The following is a 19,814-nucleotide window of genomic DNA, read 5'->3' as shown; positions in this document are numbered from 1 at the left end:
GAACTAAATGATAGGAAAAGAAGAAAAGCAGAAAAATATAATGAAAGAACAAAGAAGAAATGTGACACGAAAGGATAAGGGAATTGAAGGAAAGAAGAGAAAGAAAGAATTAACGAATGGAAGGAATACAAAAAGTAAAGATGCAAATAAGTTGTGAAAGAATGCCAGGAGCAACATAAGAATAAACAGATATAAAGAAGGAAAGAACGCTAGGAAAAAGGTCCAATGGAATGAGAGAAGAATAGACAGAAGGAAAGAAAGATGGGAAGAAATAATAAAATACACATAAAACTAAAAATAAATGATAGCAATAAAGAAGGACAAAAAGAAAGAAGATGTAAAAGATGAAAAAGAAATAGGTAAATACAGGTAAATGTGTAGTTTTGGGCCAAAGTCTATTAAAATCATGCTATAATACTCATAATTTGGCATCATATTCTGCAAATGTTCCCCGGGGTACAATTCTCATGACACTTCATAGTAAGGGTTGTGATTCCTCACTTTAATCGCGCATTTATTGCTATATATGGATCAAAGTGTGCAGTATTTTATTTTTCTGGCTACTCCCTTGCTACTGCCTGCAATCTGGGCGTCGTATTTGATAGTAAATGTTCTTTTGAGTACCATATGAACGAGGTAATGTCCACTTCCTGATGATGAAAGATCTAAAACAAGATCCACAGTACTCCCGGCTGATGCTAGTGCAAGCTCTGACTCTTAGCAGGCTGCATTACTGCAGCCCTCGACATGCTGGGTTTCCGCCCTATCGTATGCAGAGGCTGCAGCCGGTTCAGAATGCGGCTAACAGGCTGATATTTGGTATGAGGAAGTCTGATAGTGTTTCCTCCCAACTCTGTCAGTTACACTAGCTTCCTGTCCATAAGAGATGCTGGTTCACGGACATGTGCATGTGTCATAGGGATATAAGTATAATTAATCAACAAGAGCTGGTCCCCAGAGATAACAGGGAGAGGTATGTGTACGTAAATACTGATTAGTTGAGTGAAAAACCATTAGGTTTTTTAGGAAAGGCCTCACCCACCAACCTAGTTGGTGGCATGCTTCATCATCGGCCCCCACCTGAGGCACCGAGTGTATCCCAGGTGTGCTGCGACGCCTGCACTACAGCGGAGCGGGTTTTTTTTGTAAGGTGAGTGTGCAGTGCAAGTGAAGTGCATGTGTAACTTAAAAACAGGTGTCCCAATGGTCCCAGATATCAAGTAAATTAGTTTAATGATGGGCCATGGGCAGTATTAAAAGGAAGGCGAAGGATGGTTCAGGAGGTATCAATGGCCACCACCATCCTGTGGGGTCAACATGTTTCAGCCAGTGCCTAGATACTGGTGCTGGCTTTCATCAGGACCAAAGTAAAAGAAATGAAAAAGACAGAGTCTAGCAGAGTGTATAGAACAGTCTATGTGTGGCAAGCGCTAAGGTGCCCTAACTGGCAGAGGGGGTGTCCCTCTTAAATCCAATCTCCATAAATTAATGGGACCGGCTCCATGAGTCTGGAGTGCGGTGGTCTGTCAAAATACCATTAGCAGTTGACAGAACTCCTACCAGAGACCTCCGTGGCCACTCTCCAGCTCTATGTGTCATAGGGCCCTTTCTGACATGGGCAGGAGATATACTCCATCTTGATTGCTCGTTCAGATACAGCTTGTTTGATTACTCTGCCTAAATATGGGAGGCTGTGAGGACAAGGCTGTGAGGACAAGCCTCCTGTGTGGTCACTGCGCAGGCCTGCAGTAAGTTGCCAATTGAGTTACGTTTAGCAACTACAATTCTAACATTTTGTGAGGCTTTAAAAACATATTTATTACTTTAAGTGCCTCTTCGAGTATGTATTAGTCTTTTTCTTGACTTTATGCAATGGCTGTTTATAGTGAATTAGTATGTTAAATGCCAGGGCAGCCTCAGGTAATCACGTGCTCTATAACATAATAATACTGGTGATAATAATAATAACAATAATATATGTCCGCAACAGAGGGAGTAAGCTTAAGATCTGAGAGGAACTTCTACCCAATTTGGATAAAGGGGTCAACATGTTTCTGCCAATCTCACAGACCCTATAACGAGGTGCCAGGCATTCTTCAGGACCACTGAGCAGCAATAGAACTGAGTATGTAAGAGTAAAGCTGGAGACCATATTGCATCACGATCATATTTTATATTTGTATGTAACGTATAGTGCTAGATCCCTGGAAGGCCTCCATGAAGCAGCCTATATATCCAGTTAAACACTAGCAGGGGTGTTCTTGCTCCCCCTCCCCCAGCACTCCACCTAATTGAGCCCCCAAATTACACCTGTTCCTTTGTTCCTTTCCAGCCCAGAAAGCAAACCCCTTCTACGAGGAGTGGTGGTTCCTGGTGGTGATCGCGCTGGTCGGACTCATCTTCATCCTCTTGTTGGTGTTCATCCTCATCATCAGGGGCCAGAGCAAGAAATACGCCAAGAAGGCAGACTCGGGTATGATCCTCTGCACTCCATGCCTCTGTCTGGGCCATTTGAGACAAAGAACCTCATTTATAGGTTGGCAGTCAAACGTGACTGATATCCCATCCACCATGTTACAAGTCCATTATATCCTATGGCACTGATAATAAGGCGAACGGGATATCCATCAAGTTTGTGATGGCGCAACCTGTCCGCCAAACTTTAAATCAGGCATAAACCCTGGACACAGAGTCATTCTATTGGTGTTAAAAATGTTCAGTATGGGTAGCCCCACTGAAGTGGCATTAGGCACGCTCTAAAAGAAAGGATGTTTATGTCTCTATGCATGTGATAATATACATTATGCATATGCAGTAATGGTGCCAACATAGGTTATGTTATACTGCATTTTTAGTAGAAGATTCCAAAATCGTGTTCTGACTCAAATTGGCAATAACCAAATTATGACTAGCCTTTTGGAAATCATAAGAGCCCGCACATGTGGCATTTAATGAACACTAGTGAATGATTTAAGGCACATTTTTGAAGGTTTTTTCTCCAATGGAAACATTGTTGTATAGCTTTTCCAAGTAGAGTTCAGTTTCACAGTGCTTTAAGAAGTATGATTGTTAATACACCCCAATAGAGCATGCTATACAGTCATAACTTTGTAAGGAAAGAAACAAAACATTCAAAAATTTAATTTTCTATTTTTTTGCATGATTTCGCCTGTCTTATCAAATATTCTCAGTTCTTACTACTGTTATAAGCCCCGGCCTCTAAAGTGTTTCGCACAGCGTTAGTTTTAAGAAGACTCGCAATAAATGCAAATAATCTGTTACAGAGCAGAACTAGAGACTGTATAATTAATTGTTCATGTTACATGAATCACAGTCATATAAATACAATCAGGGCCGGCTCTGCAGACAGTAGCTCAGAAACGACGGATGTCGACACTGTATCAGCTTTTGTTGTACTCTACCGCTTTCCAAATAAACATCAAGTTGAACTTAAAAACATGTTTAATAGCTAGTTTTTAACAGATGTTTACAAACCCATTAAATCACACAGGGGTATATACATGCATCCAGAAGGAGCAAAAGAGCAGTGTCTGTCCATACACAAAAGGCCAACACAATATGGATACCTGTGCACACAGACATTAATACATGTTCAGCCAACAATGCAAACAGGCAACATGCGTGCAGGCTCCTATTCACACAGGCCCTGACTTCCAGAAGCAACATATATGGGTACACATACAGGATCACACAGCTCATTTACCGGTACAAATTCACACCTACACAGTTGCCAAGTAGCCCCTTGTCTCGTGTGACACCTTCCGCTAGTCCTGTGATGCATGCTTGGATTGTTAGCCCTAAACAATTGCAAGTTTAAAATTGCAGCTCACAAAATGTAAAGATCTTTTTTGCAAAAATACCAAACGTAACTGTCACACATGCCTCATACGAGATGCGTCAATGCTATGCTATGATATACTATAGGTAATTTCTAAAATGCATTATCACAACGGCATGCTTCTTGGTGCTGTTGAAGATAAGGACACAAACCAAAATACGAGACTATGTGGAGAGTCAAGTCGTTTGGAATTTGCTGAACTTGGGTGGTTTGGCTCCTCCAGGGGTGCATCAAGCAAAGAGATTGTAAATCTCTCCATACATAGCCAGTGGGGAGAGCATGGTGGCCATGCACAAAAGCACTTTTGGAAAGATGTATTGAAAGTGAAAACAAGATCATTTTGAACTTTGTGACGTTGTCAATTAGCCTTATTTTTGTTTTACTGTTTGAGACCGATTAATATATGTCTTATGTGTAAATGCTGTTGTAGTTTATGTTTACAGAGTGGATACATTTACTCTGCCTTTTCAATCCCTCAAATTCTGAACCAGAAGGCTCTTCTTTAGAACCAAAAAAGTGTGGATTTAATAAAACCACTTGGTTCCATTTCCTTCACAACACATAAGCTTTGTCTTCATGATATTCACAATTGTGTTGTCCTGCTTTCAATGTAATGATATCCTTTTTGGCATTTTTCAAAAAGTAGATGAGGAAAATCAAGCTTGCTACGCATTTCTTCTCAATTATTTTACTCCGCTGTGCAGTCAAACGTTTCCTTCGCTCGTGGTTTGACATCAATGCAGACAGTGGATCCCATGCAATCATTATTCACATTAGGGCCTGGGGGATACATGTCATTATTGGACACCAAACCACACAAAGCTGTTTGCAGCATGTATCTGGCTTAAATGGTTCTGTGGAAGGTGGATTTCTTTCTCGCAGCATCACCATTGGCATCACCAGATGCCACAGTCACGAGGCAAAGCAGCTAAACTCCATTCCTGAAGCATAGGGCATTTCTGAAGCATTTTCACTAAAGGAATTCTGTCTGTAAGCAAGAAATATTTCTCTGAGGTATGAAAGTGGGAGGTGCCTCTTTTCAGACAGGCCATAATGCATAGTGACTCTTTCCCCACAGGGACTAATCTTTCTATCTGTCCTCTTCTTCCCCTAAGTGAGCAACTCCAAGACAAACGCCCTGGGCCATGGCGAGATGGTGAGCCTGGATGAAGGAAGCTTTCCCGCTCTAGAGCTCAACAATCGACGCCTGTCGGTGAAGAACTCCTTCTGTCGCAAGAACGGCATCTACACCAGGTATCGCTCGGGTTATGAAGACCTTCACTGGCCTAGGGGGAGTGCCGCATCAGTGCAGGCTTTGGGGTGAGGAGGCCTTCGTCAGGGGATGTCTCTCCATCTTTGTCTTGCTTTGTGGGTATATTATTATTTTTGCATAGAATAAAAGGGACTGGCTTGGTAAATTGAGAAGAACTCTGAGACACCTGTCAAGAATTGTCTCCCTTTACTTTCAGGCAGTGGCACCTCTATGCAGAATTTTGAAAATGCTTTTAAGTGGTGCTGTCTACACTGCCGGTTCAATATTATCCCGGCTTGAACCATGATAAATATTTGCAGCATAGATCATTGCTATTTTTTTTTTATTTCACCTTGAAATTTACCCCCAAACTCTCTATCTTCGTCTCCCCCGGCAGCAAAGTCCTATCTAAATACACAGAAATGTAGTTAGAAAACGATCTAATTAGTTGTCTGTGAGTGTTTGATTACAAGAATTAAACAGACTTGTGAACAGCAGTCTGCTGCCACTGGAGACTGAAAGGGGCTGACTACAGGGGTAGGCCATGCCCGATGGCGCGTGGTTATTGGTACAACATCATATTCTTCATAGCTTTAGCAGAATGGCGCTCTGATTGCAGCACAATGACAGGCAAAGGCGTCTGATGGGTCTGAAAGCACTGGATGGGTGGGTCACTGGCGCGAACACTGCCTGGTGAGGCCTAGTCACTGGCACAAGAACACCAACAGTTCTCATGATTTCTCAAACATTTAGGGAGGAACAAAACTTTCAAAGTTTTACAAGACAAATACCATGAATTGAAGTTTCGCCTGACATCATGTGCCCCAGGAATGAAGGGGTTTCGCCCAGCAGAAGCAAGGCTGGCCCGCTGCCAGGCCTCTGGGGTGTATCAGCACAGATAACAAGCTGTGTCACGGGGTCTGCTGTCCACCCATTCCAAAGATGTGCCTTCATACTACATCGTGACTTGTTATCAGGATCATAATACGATTTGTGCCACATCACAGGGTGCAGCCATCTTCAAGGCATAAAGTCGGCCTCGCCCAGCAGTGTCCACCATGGGTCCAGGAGGGCAGAATAAGAACCTGGTTTTAATAAAGTCCCCATAAGGTGCATATAAATACAAATGCTCTAACTGGGTCTCAATGCTGTTAGTGGTTAACATGTGAATCAGTCACGGAACCCAACACCGCTGATTGACATGGGGAGCAGCAGGGCCCATCTTTTCTCTGCCTTGCTGCCACCTCCAGGGTGCAAGGTGTCCCCTGCCAGTGCGAGATGCAGGATCCTGCCCGACACCCCTAAGCTGTAGTGTGTGCCATCTTTGTGAAATGTACTGTATGTACAATCACAGAATGTTATTACCGCTGGACTCAGATAATACAAACTGCACAAGTGCAAAATGGACGAAGCATTCACAGAAATCATCTTGCTGCTCGTGTTGCAAGAAGAGCAGTGCACAGATGTTCCAAACTTGTGTAGTATTTATAATTAAAAATTGAGTAAACTGATTTGGCTTCACACTTAGTTTCATGGTTCACATTTTAAAAACTAGAGAACAATGCTAACACTGAGTTTAGGGAGCAGGATGCGCCCCTGTGTAAAGAGCTTTAATGCCTCAGCAGGGGTACTAAGCGCTGCATAAATGTACTTACAGTACAATACAAAATTATTTAACTGCTTCTTATTATGTAAATACAGAAAAATATGAACAAATTCAGTTTGGTCCTGACTCCCAACTTATTTTTTTGTGTTTGTGCTGCAGGCTGCATACACAGTTTGATCTCTTCCATTTCAAAGACAGTGCAAAATATAATTTGCCCCAGGCCTGAGCTGTAAATAAATTCTTACTGCTATTGGGAGCTATTCAGAGGCAGCGTGGTGAGCCTGATATCTAAAATTAGTGAAAGTATTTTTTACAGGATGGTACCTCTAAAAGGTCTGGTAGGGTCAGGTCAGAGAAGTGCCAGTAACGTGTTGGGCTTTTGTCTTACTCCTACTAATAATTTCTGTATGTTTATAATTTCTCGAAGTGCTTTGAGGAGGATAGGACGTGTTAAGGCACTTTAAAATGTCTATAACGCTATTGCACCTCTGATCTGAAAGGATTGGAGCTCCAGAAAGAGCAATCTGTTATAGAGGTCCCTGTAGGAACCCACTCAACGTGGCGCCGGGTCCAGTTGACGTCTGTCGTCTATGGTCGCAGTCTCGCGCATCAGTTCTGTCAGGTCTGAGCGTGGGCCACACAGGCTGTGGAGAGACGTTCACTTATGCGTTTCAAGCCTCGCTCGGTGAGGTAATGTTTGCCTCCATCATTCGAGCCAACAAATGATGCGAAAACTCGGGATTTGTTTGTGCTAACCATTCAAGCAGAAGGGACTCTAAGGTAACCTTCCCAGGCCCCCACCGTGCCCTTCTCTCGCCCCCATCCGGTGATCACCTGATGGCGGCGGGAGTGTGGGACGCCGCGGTTTCGGCCAGTCCTGGCACCGAACCCTTCCCTAACCTTAAGCGGGCCTTTGAAGATGTTGGCGTTACGTTTCCAGGCCTTTCTCACTTGATATTCAGGCCGCCTCTTGGCACCACCTCAGCGGCCGCGCAAAGGCCGCTTTATCTTCTCCCAGGCCCGGGGAACAAGGAGCCCTGTGTTGGGCAGCTGCGGGTGATGAAGAGGCTATTCTGGAGCAGGCGGGGACGGGGTGGAGGGGGCATCATCGAGTGTCACAGGATGGCAACGAAATGGGCAGCAACGCTGAACTGAACGGCACCGCCAGGCCTCTTGGAAGAAAAGGCCTCTCTGCCGCCGGCTTGAGAACCGGCTGTGACTCGCACTGTTCAGGCTGGGCCCGGGTCACGCGGTCAGCGAGGCAGTTAACGGCTCTGGCACCTTCTACAGCACACACGGAAAGTAACCCCATCCCGCCCCCCACCGCCGGTCAGCGAGGAGAGCTCAGTGGCAGGAAGGTTGGAGGGGCTGCAATCCTCCCCGGATCCTGGGTACAAGGTCTGCAGGGTGAAGGCAGCTTTTTAAAACCATTTTTTGCCGTTTTATATAGCTCGAACTCTATACGAAGGTATCAGAGCCATTTGCATGAGCACCAGTTGCATTACAGATGAATTTTTTGTAGGCATGGGGAGAATAAGTGACTTGCCCAGGATCACAGGATGTTTGAGGCTCCCACCAGACTCGAACCTGGTTCCCTCCCGTCAAAGTAAGCTGGCCAAACGAGCATGCATACTTGTAGCAGTGCCCAGCATTCCTGCTCCCACAGTGTCAACCGAACCGGGACGGCCTGGCCCGTCCCGCCCTTAAATCGGCCTAGCAAGGAAAAATAAAATGATTACTTGTTTTATTATCCTTTTATTTTTCCTTTTTCCACTGCTGCGAAAGCAGTGGGGCGACGATCTACCTTAACAGAGGAGCCGCTGCTGCCTAAATCCTAGGAGCTGGTGTGACTGCATATACCAGGGCAATGCCCCGAGCTTTGAGCTGCATGACACCTGCTATCAACAGACACACCCCCTCCTAGGATTTTGGCCCTTACCAGGGTCGGACTGACCTATCGGGCAATCAGGTAGGGTCTGACAGGTCAGTGTGTGGGTTTATTTTTTGGCATCTTATACGCCTGTTTTATGATCTGCTGGGCCGGGTTTTACTTTTGATTTCTCTTATATTAAAGCAATCATTGCTTGCAGCAAGGTCAAATCCATGTAGTCTTCCACTCCTTGCAGAACACTTATATAGAGTCTTTACAAGTTCAGAACTGCCCCAATTCGCAAACATGGGCCACTTTTTTATTTAGCTTTCTAATTCTGTAATGGGGAGCCACTTTTATTTTGGTGCCCGGGCTAATTTTCTGTCTCGGTCCGACACTGGCTTTGACCTGCACTTTTCAGCTCTGCTGCGATGCATTTGATGGGAGAGTAGCGCCAATTCTCTGGAGTAAACTGGTACTCTGAATAGAGAGTGCCAGCACTTCTGCATTTCCATTTAGAGCACCATTTATAAATACTCTGCGCCAGGGAAGCGTTACCATGGGGCAACATCCATGGATTTTGACGCACCTAAAACCTACGTCTCCCCAGGTGGAGCGTAATGAGGAGAAATATCTTCATTTCTCCTTGTTTTTTTCATCTTTCGATGTGTGCTGCATTCAGCACACATAGAACGAGGAAAAAGCCTCGGCAGATTGTTTTTGTACAATAAGGTACCCCTTCCTACATAAAAACAATCCACCTTACAATGCAAACCCCTTGCACCATAGTGCAAGGTTGCCCGCATTGGCGCTAGGGAGCCAAGACAATGCCAGTGCTGGGCAAAAGGTAGGAATGTGCCGTATTGACATACAGACTGTGCCTTCCTACCCTTTCCCTATCATGCAGTGCAGCGCAGCAAGGTGACTTGCTGCGCTCCACTGCATGACTTGGCCATAAATGTGGCCTTTAGGTGCATATTGAGTCCTGTGTGTCACTCTTGCACCACATTACGTGGTGCAAGAGCAATGCAACTTAAAAATGAGATTTGTGAAGCCATGCAAGGCTACCTTGCATGGCCCTGAGTGGCTTCATAAATCTTGAGTAATGCAACGCACCGCAAATTGCTGCGTTGCATCACTCTGCACCAGGGAGGCATTTCCATGGGTGTTAACAACCATGGATTTTGACGCATTCCCAGATCTACCAGAAGTGTTGACCTGGGAATGCGCCTAAAACCTGCGCCTCCCCATGTGAGGTGTAACAAGGAGAAGTATCTTCAGTTCTCCTCATTTGTTCCTCTTTCTATGTGTGCTGTAGCACACATAGAAAGAGGTAAAGCCTCGGGGAATCGTTTTCACAAAAACAAACCTCCTTACTACGCAGGCACCCTAGCACCATGGTGTAAGGGTGTCTGCATGGGCACTAGATAGCCAAAATGGTGCCAGCGCAGGAGAAAAGACAGGAATGTGCCGTATTGACTTAAATACAACTCCTTCGTGCCCTCGCCCAGTCACGCAGTGCAGCGCAGCAAGGTGACTTCCTGCACTGTGTGACTTGGCCATATATATGGCCCTTCAATTGCTAGAACTGTTAAAATCATTATCTCCATTAGTGAAAGTTGTTCAGATGTCACGACCCTTAACAGCATGGAAACAAAGGTGTGGTTGAGGCCTCGTTAATAGATAGGGGGGCCGAAGATAGCCTCACTGTTGCTCCACAAAGACTTAGAGTACCTGGGTCAACAGTCTTCGCAGAATCCACAGGTCTGTGCAACTTTCAGCAGTGCATCTGCGGATACACGTTACTTTAGCACACAACGCAAAGTTAAACGTAGTTACAGCACATGCAGAACAGCTTGAACAAAGTCATCTTTCAACGTTATATAGAGTTCTCCTAATATTACTGGAGCTGTAGCACCCAGCCATTGAAAATGTCCCATAAATAAATCCTCAAAATAGGGGTTAAGTATTTCTGGCCCCTCAGGGATGTCCAGAGCTTTTGGCATCTTCTAGCTAGGATTGGCTGCATGAATCTGCTGCCGTGGTTGACGGGTTCACATTTTTTGTGCATGCCCAGACCTGACTGCACCTCGCAAAGAGGGACTGACTGCACCTCACAAAAAGAGTTAACAACACTGGGCAAAGAAAACAAGCCCCTATTTAGACTCTACCAGTCTTGGTTGAGAATTCCCCTATGGGTACCTAGGGGCCGATTCACAGAACTAACTTAAGACAAAATCCTAAACTTTCCACTTTTGGTATTCACAGAAGTTAGGATTTTGTCTTAAGTTTGTCTTAAGACAAACTTAAGACAGACTTAAGACAGACTTAAGACAGACTTAAGACAGACTTAAGACAAACTTAAGACAAACTTAAGACAAAATCCTAACTTCTGTGAATACCAAAAGTAGTAAGTTTAGGATTTTGTCTTAAGTTAGTTCTGTGAATCGGGCCCTTAGAGCGTTAGTCACCTTGAGTTTGCGTTAGTGATGCTTGAAAGGTTGCATCCTTGCTCTGCCTTTTCATAGTCAAGCATTTCTTGATCATGGGGGGTCACTACTGACTTCACAACTTTTCCATTTATGTCAGGGGCAGGGCCCTTCTGATTTAAATAGTCAAATAGCACAGTTTATGAGAAACGGATGCAGTTCAAGGGGTACCAGCTGCTCGAACTCCACACAGCCTGGCAGGGGTCAAGTTATGGAAGTATACCCCTGGCAGACCCCAAGAACAGAGGTGAGGGTTCATGGGTTCCCAGCTCAATGTCAGCAGAGACTGACCGTGTACCATGTGAGTGGGGCAGGAATGCTCCCTTCAACAGAGGGAGAGTATGCAGTGTATTATTTTCACAGGTATCCCTGGACATGGGGGGAAACATATTTCACCCAATTAGTATGTTGTCCAGTCTGGGTCAGAGGTGAAGTAGTGGTCTAGTGGCTGAGCTGCTGACATTGGAATGTGGGAACCTTGGTTTAATCGCAGCTCTAGCAATTGACAGTGAATTGTGTGATTGATTCTGAGCTATCAGCTTCATCTCCCTGTGCCTAGAAAAGTAGCTATGTAAGAAATGTAATGCAGTTGTAAACATGCAATACCTAATGTCACTGTACATCTACTAGTGTAAATCCCCAGTGGATGTACAGCAATCTGTTGCTGTCCAGCTAGGTTTGCATTATACAAATTCCTGTCCAAGCGCACAGGGTCCTTTCTTGACATGGTCACCTGCTCGTCCTGTCTTTGATGGTCTGCTGGTCAGGCCTCCATCACCGCTCAGTCAGCTTATTTCATGGGATTGAACCACTGCTGCTTAAGGCTTGGCAGGCTGGCACTGGACTGAGGCCGGTGTACAACTTTTGCTGAGAGGTGTCCCTTTTATTTTGCACTATGTTCCACGTAGATAACATGCTATGCCTATAGGTCTCGTGCAGGTGACTGAACCAAGCTCTCCCCCTGGAGCGTGACCTGTTTGTCCTTAGCTGTATCTGAACAGTTCTCCTGCTGGTCCACGTCCAGGAAGGCACTCGCCCAGGGCACACAGGTCCTTTGACATTCAGGGCCCTTGCTGAATGAACCCAGTAATTATACTTTCCAGGCAGTGATGAAGCTCCCAGTCCAAGCAGAGCATTGTTCACATTGCAGCTGTAAAGGCCACTCAGAGAGCCGAGCCAGAGATGAGAAGAGGCCTTTCCAGGTCATGAAAGTTACTGTGGGGGCTCAGGGGAAGAGGACAGCGTGCACTGGATGGCCTAGAAACACACGTACAGCACTGCAGGCATGCAACCTTTGAGCAAGGGTTCCAGATACTCCTTGGATAGATCGTCGTACGTATTCAGGTGTAAGGGGAGGCTACTGCATGGGGAGCTAAAAGGGGTGGTTCTAAAGACATCACCCCAAGGTTCATAAAAAGCCTATACTCTACATGTACAACAGACTGCAGCAAACTAGTCAGTCAGCAAATAAGAGGCGGTGATAAATTATTGCATTCAAAGGAACAGAATGGGGGGCACTTTCGATGTTCCTTTATCTTGCTGCAAAGTAGAGTTCTGCTGGGGAGCAGAAAGTTAGCAAACTGAGCCTCTAGGGCTCAAAGATGACAGAGTAAACATAGAAGAGTAGAACTTGCCGGTACCGAAGCCAAGGTGAGGCAGCTGCCTAGGTAGAGCATCAGACTTTTTTCTTACACCATCAGTGTGGTCCATCCACATGATGGTATAACCAGGCCAGTAACGAGGATCAGTGAAACGTTGAATGTTATACAGACAAGGCATGCCAAACCCATACAAGTGTCCTTTTGCACGTCCCACTCTGGTACACAAAATAAACACATCTTCCTTTCTTCAGGCTGTGCTCCTCTTTCATGCGTTAGTATGTTATTTAATACATGCATAGTCTTTTTTTTTTCAAAATCACACCTTCTGTGGGAATTTTGTACTTGCTCAATAATTTACCTCAAAAAACAATATTTTGTTGTTACTTCTGAGACTTCTAATTCTCTAAATGGCTTCGAGAAGCTAATTGCTTGAAAGCTGCTTGCCCCGTGGAGGCAGGGCGCCTGGATCTATTTTGGCAGCGAGACAGAGAATCTGTCCAAGGACCCAATTGAGGCTTTGCCCTCTGATTCCCTGGTCTGAATCGTTGGAGCCTCTAACCACAACACCACAGAATGGTTGCAGTCTTGGCTTGTGTGACACCGACCTCCTTGTTGCATTGCAAGTGAATACAACATCGAGGAACACCCCCAGCTCCACCACTCAAGGAGGTTTTTCTTTCTTATACTTCCTCACAAAGTAGCTCACACGCTCATCATATTGGATGCTAGCAATGCTTTTTTATAAGAGGCTGCTGTCCCAAAAGATTGCCCAAAAATTCAACAATTTTAGAATCGCGCATCCAGAGCGATTTATAGTCTCAGAAATCAGGACCACATCACTCCTGCTTTAAAGGACCGACACTGGCTTTTATAAACGTGAGATCACCCTTGAAGACTGTGCCTAATATGCAAGGTACATATGTTTTCTCCTGGCTACGACATTAAAGTCTTCATGCTCTACCTTCTGCCTAGGTGTCTGGGGTTGACTATCCAGAAAGATCTGTCGCCCTCAAGGTCCAACACTCTGAAGTTCCCTTGCAGCAAATCGCAAACTTGAATGATGCCTCTTGAAGTGGCAACATGTTCTGAAGTCTCCAGTATTCCTCTCTGCATGTGAGAATGAATTCCGTGCATCATGCCTCCGATGTTCTACACCATCTGCTGGACATACACCTAAGGCATGCGTTCTAAGGATTCATCGTCTACCATATGACCTAGGATGATAGTGCTGTGCTTCTGTAATGTACACAGTGCTCTCAGGGCATCCACATGGTCAACTTTGGGTAGCACAGAATGACCCTGTTGGTTTACTCTTTCAGAGATGCTGTGTGTGCAGAAATCAACATGCACCATTTCATTTGAGTTCAAAGATAATCTACTTAAGGGCAAGCCAATAGTATGTATATAAAAGTGAATTGTCTTCCAAGGTTTGACCTTTCCCTGAAGAAGCAAAGGAGCCATGCTAGGGCATCTTCATTACTTAGATTTTCTTTCATTCTCAATACCTCGCGTCCTTCTTGAGCCCTTGTCAGGTTTTCTCTCCGGATCCTGTTGTTGGAGGTAGAGCTGGGAAGTTTAATTAAGTGGTAATTCACACACTCGCCACTAGTCTAGGGTTCTGGATAGCAGGGCTGAAGTACTCCGACAGGTCTCCACTGTGCCCTTCATTCACCAGTGATAACTGTGGTCAAGCAATCAAGACTCAGCTCATGGGACAGTGGTGTGAGCAATGTATTAGATCGAACTGATTTCTAGGGTTAAGGTCAACCCCTTTTCAGGGCCCTAGTTTCATGGCACCAGTGGTCAGTTTCCTGCATGGCTCTGCATTCCTGGCGCGGAAAGTCGTGTACAGAACTGACGTCAGCGCGCATGGGTGGCGCCTAAGTAGTCTCCGTGACGTCATCTCTGCACTTACGACGCTAGCGACGGATGTGGAGCCGCAGGACGCCACCTACTGACGCGCAGGGGTACTGCTAGCAAAACTTTCCAGATCCAGTCTGACGCCTGGGGATATTCTAAGGTATGGAATCTATCACTAACTAATGTCTCTTACAGATATATCGTTACACAAGTAGTAACTTGTGCAATAGTTGAGATAAAGGTCCTTGCACTGCATAGACAGCCTTGTCGTCTTGGCATTCTGTTTAGCTTTCTGTTTGACCCCGTGTTTTCTCTCAAAGAATATGACATCTGCAAGCCCATTGGAGATGCTCTGTATTTTTGTGTTGCTTCTCCAGCAGAGTACATCCCTCTTCTATGCTGATATGCAATCAAAGTACACGCCCATCAATTGTACAACAAGGAAGACCGACGATTCCTAGCCATAGGCGTCGATTCACCAAAACGCCAGGGGTAGCAGGAGTGACATCCTATCCCATTTGACCTTAATGATATCAAAGGAAGGGCCATCATATGAAGTTTAACCCTGCATCATCCCAAGAAGTAAAGTCACATAACCATAATCCTGATGACATCACAATAATTAACATTATAAATTCATCTAGGGGAGAACAGAGGGTGGGTGTTTCTCTCCCATGAGAACATTTTGAAAAAAAATGGGCTTTACGAGTGCATTTTAATGCACAATTTTCACATAAAGTTTCTAAACACCCATAGTCTCTAAAAAGACACTCTCTAACTATTCAAATCCTTTAATGGTGTGCCAAGCAAATGAAACATGACAGTCCCCATTTGTTCACCCAATTATGTTTTTAAAATGTCCTAAGGGTGCACCCTTATGTAAAAAAAATTACCTCCATTGCTGGGACCAACATTTTGCCATGGTGGCCCCTTTTGCCCGAACGTTACATACAATATGCCAGTGCTGGAATGTTCCTAATACTGCTTCTTTTGCACTATGGAGGTAGCTTATGCCAAAGGTTATGTCTAATATGCCAAGAGGCTCTTTTGTCGTGGATGGCCCCATGACCTTGCCACAGATGTCTTCTCGTATGCCAAGAATTTCCTCCAATGTGCCATCACCAGCAAAATGCCACTGGTGTCACCTCTGCAAAGAATTACCTCCAGGAGGCCAATGCTGGCATTTGTTCATGGGTGCCCTGTGCCAAAATCTACCTACAGAGGGCCAGCAGTAGCATTTTGCTGAGGGTATCCTGTATGCAAGTATTGACTCCAGTATTCCAGTGCCAACATTTTGTCAAGGGCGCTTCTATAAGCCAAGACTCATGCCAGGTCCAACAGTGGATTGCAAACATAACACCACAGGTTCACTTACATTAATTTACTCACACTCATCTATCATTAGCACTCACTTGCACTCAATCCTTTTCACCTACTCTCATGCACTCATTCTCACCCTGAATCACTCATTCGCACTCTCTCACTCCGACTCCTTACACTTACTCACTCATTTTGACACACACCCACACCCATATACAAACATACATGCTCACACATATACACAATCTCTCACACAAACCCACTCTCTCCCACATGCTTGCACACTAAATACATTAAAACCATTTTATTTTTCTTATCCAAGAAGCCAGTGATGGTCCATATCTTGCTGCTCCACTATTTATTACTCCAACAGTGAATAATAGACTATTATTCACTAGAAATGTAATAAAAAATGAGCAGAAAACGAGGTTAGAGCCTGATTCTGATAATGCGAGACACCCCTGTGTTCTTTGCACTGATTTTGCCACCTCTGATGCCAGGGGTCACAAGGGCAGTGGCAGGGTAGCAAGGAGCAAGCTAGGAGTCGCAACTTCAACCCCTGGCGACTCCTAAATGACGTCCATGTTGCTAGCAGCGGAAATTCTAGTAAGTGCCCATATCTATCGATAGTGCAACAGGAGCCATGCACTCAGGACGGGTTGTTCTGGGCCCACTAAACCCCAATGAGGGGGTACGGAGGCCAATTTCCTTGTTTTACTGACTGCTCCTGGAGCCCTTGATACACAACTGCTAGGAAGAGAAGTCTACTCATACTCTCTCTGTAAAATATGTTTAACAGCTGAACAAACTGGTTTTGCAGCTTGCAGCTACCCTGAGGCAAGCATAGCCCTACTAGGGATGTTGTGCACATGACTCCTGCGATACACATCCCTCAGGCAATTGTCTCCCTCTTTGTCGAGCACAACGGTCTGTACGTAAATCAGAGAGATCCCATCCGGGAAGTCCACACAATCTCCTTCAGAATATACATTCCTTTCATTTGTCGGGACCTACCTCATTGTCCCTTTGTTTATAAGCACCATGAAGAAGGGTCCAGCTGTAGTTGATCATGGTTATTAATTTTAACAAAGGTTCACATTTTGATTAAGAATGGCTTCCTGCCAGTACACCGTGTACTGGATAACAAATTTAACTCCTGAACTTGCATTTAACTGGACTTCTAAGAAGCTTTACAGCACCATCTTGTAGAGGTATCTGACAAGGACATCAATGTTGCTGTTCTTTCCCTCCTTCTAAGCAGTGGGTATCATGCAAATGTCACCAGAAGCACATTACTGCTGAACCCTGCTAGGAATATTGGATTCGTATTGTATTGAAGAGGAAAGGAGTGTCCAACTCTTCAAGAACCCACAAGGAACATTATGCCGAACCTGCATTACCCCTTGACTAGCCCTTTCACTTTGTGGGCGACTGTGTCTTTCTGTTGACAGTCGGAGATGTTTTCCCACTATCTCATGGATCTTAGGGCAGTGTCACAGTTGACCATGTTTGGGCACCCTGATTTGAGAGCCAGTTGAGCCATTTCTGTATACAGACACATGATGATTAAAGGTGTAATAGGAACTTGGCCCTAAATTTCAATCTCTGCTTGCTTGGGGAACCCAAAGGATCCTGCAGGTGCTTGCGGTCTCATATATATATATTTACCCTTGATTCCTCCTATTGTAAGAGATACTGTTTCAGTTGGTTTCCAAAAAGATCTTATCACACATCCAGATTTTGGTCCTGTTCTCATTATTTCAGTGTGCCCTCCACTTTACATGTTCAAACAACTCATCATCTTTGGTGAAAAGCATTTTTATTTTCTGTTCAAAATGCATACATTTCTGGTTTACCCATAATGTATCAGTAATTACCCAACATCTATTAAATCTCATAGAGAGAATTACAGTACCTTAAAATCCATAGACATATCAATAATTTTGTGTGTTGTGATTTTTTTACCTGCATTTATAACAGCCATAATCTCGTCTATACTGTAATTAGTCTCATTAATGGGGAACACCTAAACTACCCAATAGTAAATCTCTTTATTGTTAAAGGAGTCCATTTAATGCTAGGCGTTTTCTTCATTGACATTTGTATGCGTCACTATTGGCCTTGCTATCGAAGTTACAGCTTGCCAATAAGGGGAAACCTTCTTCTGGATAGATACAGTATCTAGCACATTTACAATTAATTTTATTGATTCTCCCATTAAAAAAACAGGAATTCATCCCTTTAAAAACCATTACATCTCTGAGTGGCCAAGTCTATTTCATGTTGTCTAAAGGAATCCACCCTTCCATATAGTATCCATCTATATATTATTAATAATTTCCACGTAGAGTTTCATTTATCAGATATTCAATATACTTATGTCGTGTTCTGCTGCTTCTACAATATCAAAGTAATTTTTATGTGTTATGATGAATATATATTAATAATTATTGCAACATTTCAAAGTATAGTTCCCTTAATCTTCAGTGGCATCCCTTCAAATTGCAATATTTATCCGTGGCTTTTTTGTTTTAGAATCCCGATCTCTTTGAATCATTTACTTTAAATTTTGTGAGGCATGTGGGTTCCCCTCTCATTTTGGTATACTTATCTTACTTTACCGAGAACATATCATATGCTATTCCAATTCTTTCCCGTGGTATCCCATAGACTGCAAATTTTGATTATGGCCAGCTGTTTAATCAATACACCCCCTAGAGTTTGGTACTGCCATGGCAGTACTTAGGGGTATTTAAATTCATTCCCAGCACCAGACTTTTCCCTAAATGCACATTAATTTTAGAGACCATCTTAACCACAATTATGTCTCCTTCTGAACTGTTCAAAATGCCCCCTCAACTCCAGTGGTATTTTCTAATTCCCTCCATCAGTTACCACATGGTAACCACTGACTGCCCAAAGGTGCAGAAAAAAGTTTTCATAACAATTAGAGAACATTAATCTCCAGTTTGTCATATTACACTAAAAAATGTCTGTTTGTTATGTGCACTTAATTTTTATACACATAGGTGTGCTGTTATAAAGGTCTCACTGAGTTATCATTTGCCAACAAATGTGTGTGCTATCGAGCACTATTTCTCATCTGCACTTGTAGAAGTGTTTTTTGTTCTCCACCCATGCTTTACTGGTCTGGTTCATGAGACACTTCAGAGTCTGAGGAGGAAAAGCTCTCACCTCTCCAGATGTGGGAGTTCCACTTTCAGACCTAAAGGTGTACTGCAAGGTGGAGGGGTCTATCGTCCTGAGTTCCTCTCCTCAAGCTTGAGATTAGGGGTGGACGATATACTCCTCTCTGCTGGCGTAGTTTTACCCACTCTGCTTTAAGCTTGTAACGTGGAGTTCCAGCAAACCTCCACCGATAGCCACGTGGTGGAGATTTTCGTTGCGCACTTCTCCTTTATGTTAAGTTGTCGAGCTCGAGCGAGAATTTGTGTTCCCTAGTGTGATTTTTGTGCACTGGAACTCCACCTTGAGATATTTTCTCAACATGGGCTTTGGCAGCAGGCCGCAACTGTTCACGTTGAGAAAGCTGCAGCTCAAGTAGAAAGTCTACTTGAGCGGCAAAGAGAAGCACCACCCTCTGGCGTGCCGTGTGTTGCATTTGGTGCTGATTTCACAGCGCGGGTGGACAAACTCCCAGTGCTAAAAATCAATGCGATGTGCTGAATTCCACTCGCTCACAGAACTTCCCAGAATTGCGCTGATTTTTTATGTAACTCTGTGAGTTCCGCCCACCCCAACTTGAGACCCTCCTAGACATTTTGTCACCTCTTCCGCACATGTAAGGTCCCTGCTCCAGAAACGAGAGTCTCTCCTCTAATGCTGGGAGGTCTGTTTTCAAGACATGTTAGTCCCTTTTTCATCTCCATGTGTGGAAAATCCCACCTTCAGATGTGGCACAACCCTCTCATATTGTTGAAGTCTCAGCCTTCCAGA

General features: G+C 44.3%; 1 protein-coding gene across 8 annotated transcripts in view; it reads left to right on the top strand.

Annotated features, from left to right (window-relative positions):
* SDK2 (sidekick cell adhesion molecule 2) overlaps positions 1-19,814 on the top strand; it is a 1,027,095-nt gene that overhangs the window by 977,883 nt on the left and 29,398 nt on the right. For 5 of the 8 annotated variants that reach the window (XM_085617351.1, XM_085617350.1, XM_085617348.1 and 2 more), the window contains 2 exons: positions 2,333-2,473; positions 4,975-5,179. In XM_085617351.1, coding sequence (XP_085473477.1) covers positions 2,333-2,473; positions 4,975-5,179 — 346 coding nt within the window. The remainder of the gene's footprint in view (positions 1-2,332; positions 2,474-4,974; positions 5,180-19,814) is intronic. The other 3 variants (XM_085617355.1, XM_085617353.1, XM_085617352.1) reach the window with 1 other exon arrangement.

This window comes from Triturus cristatus, chromosome 7, assembly GCF_964204655.1.
Source record: "Triturus cristatus chromosome 7, aTriCri1.1, whole genome shotgun sequence".
Classification (NCBI taxonomy): Eukaryota; Metazoa; Chordata; class Amphibia; order Caudata; family Salamandridae; genus Triturus; species Triturus cristatus.
This window is presented reverse-complemented; position numbering and strand designations above follow the sequence as displayed.